General features: G+C 45.6%; 1 protein-coding gene across 2 annotated transcripts in view; it reads left to right on the plus strand.

Moving 5' to 3' along the window:
• Nucleotides 1-9,232, plus strand: part of PXYLP1 (2-phosphoxylose phosphatase 1) — a 60,376-nt gene that overhangs the window by 23,025 nt on the left and 28,119 nt on the right. The window contains exon 3 of one of the 2 annotated variants that reach the window (XM_012002638.1): nt 2,615-2,745. In XM_012002638.1, coding sequence (XP_011858028.1) covers nt 2,667-2,745 — 79 coding nt within the window. In that variant the 5' untranslated portion in view covers nt 2,615-2,666. Of the gene's footprint in view, nt 1-2,614; nt 2,746-5,078; nt 5,192-9,232 lie in introns of those variants that run through there. The other variant, XM_012002639.1, reaches the window with a different exon arrangement.

A 9,232-nucleotide genomic window follows, 5' to 3' on the forward strand; every position in this document is an offset into this window, starting at 1 on the left:
AGGGTATGAAAAAATTGGGGGCTGTTACTGCAACAATTTATCATGCTATAAAACCAAGACTTATAGCAAGTAGCCACTGTTTCCACCGAATGCCTGCCTGAAGACAACTCTAAACCATACAGTGGCTAATCCCGTATGAAAAGGCAGTGTTGGCTGGGTGCAGTGGCTCACACCTGTAATCCCACCACTTTGGGAGGCTAAGGCAGGCGGATCACCTGAGGTCAGGAGTTCGAGACCAGCCTAGCCAATGTGGTGAAACCCTGTCTCTACTAAAAATACAAAAATTAGCCGGGTGTGGTGGTGGGCACCTGTATTCCCACCTACTCCGGAGGCTGAGGCAGGAGAATCACTGGAACCCAGGATGCGGAGGTTGCAGTGATCCAAGATCGCACCACTGCACTTCAGCCTGGACCATAAGAGCGAAACTCTGTCTCAAAAAAAAAAAAAAGAAGAAAGAAGAAAAGGTAGTATCAAGTGAGACCATAGGAAACATGCTTAGCTGTTCTATTGGCCTCTCCCGCCAGTCAGGGAAGGGGAAATCCCTTAAAAGCATGGAAGCAGGAAGTGGTTGAGGGACAAGACCTGACCCAGCAACAGAAACAAGGCCCTCGCTTCCCACATGCAAATGCAGGGCAACCAGCAGGCAGGTCGGCCTCTGAGGTGATGACACAAAAGACACCACGCGGCATCAGAAACCAGAGGTGAGTGATTCCCCAGGGCCAGCACAGTGGCTTCCCAGTCCCAGAGTGAGAGGCCTGAAGACAAGATTTGTGCCAGAGCTGCGGAGGGAGGGATGTGCAGGAGAACACGTGTACGTGTAGTACTGAGCTTGGAGACACTGACTCTTGGTTAAGGATAGTGACGCATGGGACAGAAGCATTTCCCTCAAACTCTTCCTTTCCATCTTGGGCCTGGGAGAATGGCTCCCACAAAGAAGGGTGGCAAGAAGAAAGGCCATTCCGCCATTAACCAGATGGTGACCTGAAAATACACCATCAATATTCACAAGCATATTCAAGAAGCGTATTGAAGAAGGGGCTTCAAGAAGGTGCCTCTCCAGCACTCAGAGAGATTGAAGGGGAGGGGGAGTTCAGATGTGCACATTGATACCAGGTTCAACAAAGCTGTCTGGGCCAGGGGACTAAGGCACGTCCCATACCATCATGCGCGGCTATCCAGGAAACATAATGAGGATGAAGATTCAACAAACAAGCTCTATATTTGGTTACCTATGTACCTGTTACCACATTCAAAAATCTAGTCATTATGGATGAGAACTAACTGCTGATTGTCAAATATGCCAAATAGAGTTATAAAACCACAAAATCAATAAATAAAATAAAATTCGGATCTGTTTGTTAACAAAGATGCTGGTTGCTGGACACACAGGTGCAATCATAAGGTACAAGTGTATTTTCATCAATCTGTTAGCAAATGTTCTCTTTTGGTAGAAAATCTGACAGGTCCCTTAAACAAGTGGGTTTTCAAAGTCACCTTCTGGGCCCTTGGGGAGGAGGTGGAAGGCAAGGGGCTCCGGGAGTCTGGCTCCTGCTTCATTCCCAAAAGTTGTGCTTTTCATAGTACAGCTTATTGAGATAGGATTCACCCCAGGTGTACAGCTCAATGGCTATATTCAGTTATATTCACAGTTATGCAACCCTCACACATTAGCAGATGAGCTTTTATCTGATTTTATCTATCTGGTCTCTGAAGGAGATTATATTTGAATGGGGAAAAGATTCAAGTTTGAAATTACTGTTACAATCTAACTGTAATTTAAGAACCATTTCTAGAGAGACTATGGTTTGCAAGTTCTCTTTAAAATCCCAAAGAGACCCAGGAAATAAACTTGACTTCTAAAACTGATAGGGTAAAAGTTATAGTAGTCATTCATTTTTTTTTTTTTTTTTTTCCCCACAGAAGGGACTTTTAGGGCTTTATTCAGCTTTTTTAAAAAGTCCTTTTGCACACTTCTAATGTGGTTAGGGGAATTTTGAATAGGCAGGACGAGGCTTCCAGAAGACCCATCCATACAGCTGAAATAGGCTTAGTGGTCCAGGATGAAAGGTGGTCTCAATTAGCAGATGGAGCCAGTCAGTGTAGGAGCAAATCCTTTTGCACACCCAAACCATCCCCCAAGGAATTACTGTAGGACATGTTGCAAGGATTGTTGTTCAGATTAACAATTACTATTAAAGAAGACCAAGATCATTTCAACAGAATGTCCATCAAAAAACGTTGAAGATGTAAAGGTTAAAGGTCACAGCAGGATGAGTCCATGTGAAGATTTCCCTCATTGTCCGGCACACTGTAAATACTCAGTAAACATCCTTTGTGTTTTTCCTTGAGAAGGTCATGTCTGTAAAATATCTCATTCCCTGTTGATGTCAGATAAACAAAGCATTCATGAACTGGTTTTCTCCTACTAACTCGAAGGGAGCATTCTCGCTTGGGCTTATTTGGGGGCACAGACTAATCATGGAGCATGCTGTTGTTCTCCAGCTAGACATGCATGCTTCCCTGCCAGGGGACTGGGCTAATCAGATTATTTTCAGTTGACAAATTTGGTTTTCCATCTCTAAACACTCATTTATCACCTCTGCTTTATTCACAGGACATGTTCCCGATTGAGGTGAAACCATGAAGAGAAAATAGAATACTTAATAATGCTTTTCCGCAACCGCTTCTTGCTGCTGCTGGCCCTGGCTGCGCTGCTGGCCTTTGTGAGCCTCAGCCTGCAGTTCTGTGAGTAGAGCCGGGCACTGCAGGTCGTGGGAGGGTAGGGGCTTCGTACGAAACAAGGAGGCCCCAAAGCCTTGTTTTATAAATGAACAACAAAGTCTTTTTATTGTTGGCGCTCACACTGGCCGGTTGCAAGGAGGGACCCTAAACCACTGAGCAGTGTGCTGTGTGCTCTTTTGACTTTTGCATGAATTCCTGAACTGCCTGGTTATTCCCAGATTTTTTGTTCAGATTCCCCAGATGGAGACGCTGAATGGCCCTGCTTGACTTATGCTGAGCTACACAGAGCAGAGGTGTTTGGCCCTTTGATTGGGTTCTTGAAAGTTGGGTGTCTGTTTAGCGTTCCGTCAGCCGCGGGGCTGGAGTTGTTTGGGGGAGGGTGGGGAGATTAGGTCACTAGTATCAAACCCACCCCACAGGCAGCAGGGGCTGCATGGGAAATCCCCTGTGACGAGACAGGAGCACTCTGATAAAGCCAGGCCATGGGCCTCACCATGCAGCATCCTCCACTGAGATTCCTAAGCTCAGGCCAGGCCCCAAATCTGTGTACATTACAGTTCACCTAAAAGTGGCTGTTCTCAGACACAGGTCTGGCCCCAGGATCTCCTTAGTGGCAACTCCTCAGTGGTGGCCCATGGTCTTCTGGGAGGCCCCTTGCCCTCCTGTGGCCCCTCTCTGCTTCTTCTGTGCTCAGATCCTGGTGCTCCTTTGCCAAGAGCGTTCTCCTCCTCACCCCTCTCATCCTTTCCCTTTCAGCCCTTGCCTCTTCTCCTCTAGGACCCTTCCGGCAATCCTTAAGGGTTTGGTGCTTCTTTTATATACATCAGGATGCCCTGAATCCTTGAACCTGTTTCCCTCCCTCCTTCCCTTCCTTCCTTCCTCCCCCTCTCTTTTTTGAAATAGGGTCTTACTCTGTTGCCCAGGCTGAAGTGCAGCAGCACGATCACAGCTCATTGCAGACTCAACATCTGAGTTTAGGAGTTTAGGTAATCCTCCCACCTCAGCTTCCTGGGTAGCTAGGACTGGAGGCGTGCACCACCACACCTAGCTAATTTTTTGTATTTTTGTAGAGACAGGGTTTCACCATGTTGCCCAAGCTGGTCTTAAACTCCTGACCTCAAGTGAGAACATAAGTGTTACATAAGCATAAATCTGTGCATTATGAATTACTGCCATTTTTTATAGCACAATAATAAGCAACCAATAAAGCAGTGAAATAAATGGAGCAATTAAACTCCATTTCTAGAGAAATGGCGAAATTCTAAAGTCACAATTTACCTAGAAGGAGAAGAGCAGTAAGAATGTCAGCCTCCCAAAGTTCTGGTATTACAGGCGTGAACCACTATACCCGGCCCCCTCCTTTCACTAACCATGCACTATTATAATTTTCAGTTCTTGTGTCTTTTCCTTCTACCAGATTGTCTGCTTGTTGAGAGCAGGACCACATCCTGTTTCTCTCTGTATCCCAGGAACCAGCACTGCCCAGCACATAGTAATATTTTGTAAATGTCTGCTGAATGCATTAATCCATGCCTGCTCTAAAAAGCAGACCCTGATTTTCTTTCCTTCTGTTGCTGTGTATTTAAAGCTGAGAAAACATCTGTGCGATGCCAGGAATTGTGTGGTTGCTGTCACCTGCCTTCTCTCCATTTAACCACCTCACCTTGATGGGTGGGAGACAAGCAGTTGGCACCCACACCGCTCAGGACAGCTGTGTGAGGAGGGGCATTTCTGTTGCAGTTTGAATGATGGAAAGAAGGGCAGGTGGCTGGGTGAGAGGAATGTTATGAGTGCACAGAGGAACATGGGGAAGGCTTGGCTCTAGGAGAAGGTGGTTTCAGGAGAGGAGGCTTTGAGGAAGTTTCCCTGATTCACTTCCAATTGTGACATATTCCCATGCACGTGCATATGACAGGCTATTTCTAATAGTAAAGAGAATTAAAAATTCTCATTTTATCCTTCCAGAATTGGAAAAGAGGTCAAAAGAAGGTGGGCATCAGAAGTTTAAAAATATTCCATATGGCAAATGAATTGTAAAATATGAATCATTTCCAAAAAGTGTGGTAAGATTTTCAGTAGTTTAATTGTTCATAAATTTTCGTTAAAAATTTTCCATCCTTTGGTTGGAGAGGTAGGATGTTACAATCAACCCTGATTTTATTTTGAGAGGCTGACAGGTTCTGAGACATGAATGTGTGTTACTTGTGTTTGTGGCATTTCTCTTGCATGAGGTGGTTTCCACGTCACTGAATTGGCCTGTGTGTTTTGCTTATATAACTCTTCTGAAAGTACCTTCTGTTTTAGGACAGCCAATTTTCAGCCATACTTTTTTAAGGAAAATTTTGCAGGGTAAATTAGCCTGGCTGGGTCTGAGCTCTTTATTCTTGGATACGTTGGAGATCGGAAAGATATTAAGATATGGACGTTCTTACTGCTCTTCTTCTTTTAGGTAAACCGTAACTTTGGAATTTCCCCATTTCTGTAGAAATGAGTTTAATTGCTCCATTTATTTAATTGCTTTGTTGGTTGCTTAGTATTATGCTGTAAGAAACGGCACTAATTCATAACTCGCAGGTTTACGCTTATATACCACTTATGTTCTCATTCTTATCCTAAAATATGTGGACTTTTTCTTTACCATTTCTTCTTATTTTTGAATACCAAATTAGCACATATAACTATTTTAAGTAACATATTTGAGACAACTAAGTATAACTTGGTTTTCTCATGCTTTAAGTAAAGAGTATGGCTTTGTTATCTGAAATGATCATATATTTTATTTGGTCTTGTTGGTAGTTTTCTTTTTCTGATGTTTTGAATATGAAAAAGAAATAGCCCAGGATACGATTCAAAAATCAGATTGCTAAATAAGTATGTCTTCCTCTGGAAACAGAAAGTATATAGTGAACCCACATACATTTATTAAGTGCTTATGTGTGTTTGACATTTTTCTACAGTGTGGAGGTGGAGGTAGTATGGAAATACAGAAAAGATTAAGATACAGTTCATAGTTTCTCAAAATATGTTCATCTTAAGTGGTGCTCATGACTTGCTACATGCTAGTAGTCTTTAATAAAAATAATTCCATTTATGTTTTCAGGTCTTTAATGTTTTGTGTTTGGAAGGTGAAACATTCTGAAATTTCTGATGTTTGAATTGTAGAAGGGAACAGACAAGGCATAGATATTTTTAGTTATTGTGGTTAAAATATGTACAAATGGAAAAATAACTTCAAATTAAAGGACTCCTTTAGTGCAACAAGGAAAGACTGTCAGGATGTGAAGACTTAGGCATCGTGAGTTATGTTTCTGCTTTTTGTGCTCATTTGTAATCATTCACTTCCTTCCTTGGCCGTTGCATTTTCTTAATGCTGATGTTATACTCATTTCTCCATGTTCTGACCACCACTCCCAAAATGGTGGCGTGACAGGAGCACGCAGGCTCTAGAATCATAATTTCAATGTCAGCTTCCCTGCTAAGCGACTGTGTGTCCTGTTCCTTCTTCTATAAAATAGAGTTAATTATTGCTGTTTTGCAAGGTTGCTGTGAGAACAGAGATGTTATGGGAAAACCCTTGGCTCATGGAAGCATAGCCAACGTAAACCCTTTAAGCAAACCAGCGCAGAGTTCCGTCATAGTGCACCATCATCAGAAACCAGGGCTTCTGGTGTTCCAGAAGTTGCCAGAGCTTATGTTACTTCAGCCACTTGGTGGGGAAACCTTTTGAAACAGATCACACATGTATTTGTTTTTAATCAGAGTGCGTTGGCCATGATGGGGTTAATTTATACTGAGCACATGGCACCCATATCTGGGGTTTCCCTCTTGGGCAAGGCCCCGATTGGCCAGAGCAGAGTCGAAGGGAATGCTCACGGTGAACTGGAGATTCAGATTCCCAGTGGGAAAAGAGGACAAGAGGAGGGCTAACCTGCAAAAATGAGAGTGGGGGTTGTCGTCAGTATCTGAAGGGCCCTCTCTGCAAGAGGAGGTGAACGTGGAGACACATTTCAGTTAAGCATATGGTAGAACTTGCTAACAGTCAGTGCCACGCAGAGGTGGAATGGATAGTGTGTTCTCCGTCACTGGAGTCTGCAAGCCCTGGAGGGCTGCTCTTTGAAGAGTGAAGTATTGGACAGGTCATTGAGTCTGATCCCAGTTAAAGTTTCTTTAAACTCTGAGGTTTGATGAATTTTATCTTTTCTCATTGATCCAGTGCCATGAGTATGTGACACTTTGTTCTTTAGCAAATGTTCTTTAGTTTCCACTGTGTGTTAGGCCCCAGGCTGAGAGTTTAATCTCTCATGGGCCCCAGGGAGTTCTTTGTCCAGTGGAAAAGAATCATAAGCAGACACCCTGGAATACCAGGTGCTGTGTGCTGGGACGGGTAAGAGGCAGCAGCACAGTGGGGTCAGAAAGAACATGGGCTCTGGAGCCAGACTGCCTGGATCAAATCCTTGTCCTGTCGCTTACCAGCTATGTGACCTCAGGCAACTTCTTTACCCTCTCTGTGCCTTGATTTCGCCATCTGTAAAATGGGGACAATGATAGTTCCTATTTCATAGGGTTGGCAAAGGATTCAGCAAGCTAATATTTATAAAACACCCGGAACAGTACCTGGCACATAGTAATCACTACGTATGTGTTTGTTAAACAAATGAATTAGAGATCATTTATGGAAGGGTAGTATGAGAGACTAGAGCACAGGAACCCAATCCATCTCGGAGTTGGGGAGGACCCCCTAAAAGAGGTGGCATCTGAGTTCATCCTTTAAGGAAAGCAGGAGTGGTCAAGGAGGCAGTTGAGTACAGGTGCTCCTGGCCAAATGTGCAAAGACAGAGTGAGAGAACAGGCCCGGGTGAGTCACCTGTAGGTAACTGTGAAGTTGGAACGAAGTCTGGGACCTACCTCCTATCACTATACTATTCCTGAGGCTGTGAGGAGCCACTGAAGACAGGAAGATACCATCAGATTTGTGTCTTGGAAAGACTACAGTCCAGCACATGTTTTCCAAAGCACCTTCATCAGAGGCACCTGGGAAGCTTGTCAAAATGCATGTTCCAAAACCAAAAAAAAAGCACATTTTGTGCCCTTCCTTACAGTATCAGAATCTTGGTGGTAGCAGAACCCAGAAATCTGCATCTTTAACAGACTCCCTGGGTGAGTCTAATGCACACAAAATCTAAGAACTGCCAGTTCAGAGGCTGGTGGAAAGGGTGATGCTGGGAGGCACCTCGGAGGCTGTTTTGCTCATCTAGTAGCAAGCTGAGGGTGGCCCCAGTGAAGGTATTGACCCTGAAAGGAAGAAGCAAAGCCAAGAGACGTCATGGTGGTTCTGTGGGACTCTAGCTAATTGAGTGGTGTTGTGGGCTAGGATGCTGGGGTCGAGGGGACTCTACCACGGCAGCCAGGAGTCTGGCTTGGGGAGTTCAGTAGACACTTCATTCATGCATGCATTCATTCACATAAATGTCTCATCTCCTTCTGGGATAAGTCTGCCAAAGGTGGAAGTAAATTCTCAGAACACAGACTGGGAAGTCAACCATGTGGGGCTAGTGGCTCCCTGGGTCTGAAGGGAGAGACCAACGGAAAGTGCTCAGAGCGAGAAGGGAAGTGGGACAGGGCCCAGGCAGCAGGACAAGCTGGGGGCAGAGCAGGAAAGAGACCAGGCTGGGAGGAGTCACTGAAGGGCATGGACATCACTGGAGGTAGCCAACAGGCCCACTGGATGCAGCGTCCTGCCTAAGAGTGGACCTGACGGTCTGAGGCCTGTAAGAGACCTGTCAGAAGCCACCATCTGGGGACTTTGTATTCCCTGCTGGTGAAGCCCTGGTTTCCGGACGACCAGGGCTCCTTGGAGCAGTGGAAGCTGCTCCAGACCAACAGCCTGTGAACTTGTTTTGTTTGGCCCAACCCCTGTTTTTAGATTTTTAAATTTATTTACCAGTGTTTTAAAACTAGGCAATTTCATGTAAACTTCCAGCCCCTCTTTGAAAAACCAGACTCTCCAGCAACCTGAGGCCCACAGTGCATTACAGGGGCCGCTGGCAGGAGCCAGGCAGCTGAGTGGGGTCTGCCTCCCTGGGCGGGGGTAGTGCTCTCCTGGTCGCCACAGCGCCCACCTGCCTAGTCCCTCTCAGCTTCTGAATTTGTGCCCTGTGGTGCAGATGGAAGAGAGAGCCAAAGAAGAAAATCTGGGCGACAGAGGACAAGGGGCCACGAAGGAGACAGAACAGCAACAGCCAGGGGGTGGCCTGCGGACAGGAGTGGTCTGGAAGCCAAGGGGGCAACCTGCTTAGAAGTTGTCAGGTGGGGAGCTGAGAAGGCCTGCTTAGCCAGCTCTGTCTGTGTGAGAGAGGGAGAGACGGAGGGGAGAGAGGGAGAGACGGAGGGGAGAGAGGGAGAGACGGAGGGGAGAGAGGGAGAAATGTGGGGAGAGAGGGAGAGATGTGGGGAGAGAGGGAGAGATGGGGAGAGAGAGGGAGAGATGGGG

The sequence above is a fragment of the Mandrillus leucophaeus genome, unplaced genomic scaffold, assembly GCF_000951045.1.
Source record: "Mandrillus leucophaeus isolate KB7577 unplaced genomic scaffold, Mleu.le_1.0 Scaffold693, whole genome shotgun sequence".
Taxonomy (NCBI): Eukaryota; Metazoa; Chordata; class Mammalia; order Primates; family Cercopithecidae; genus Mandrillus; species Mandrillus leucophaeus.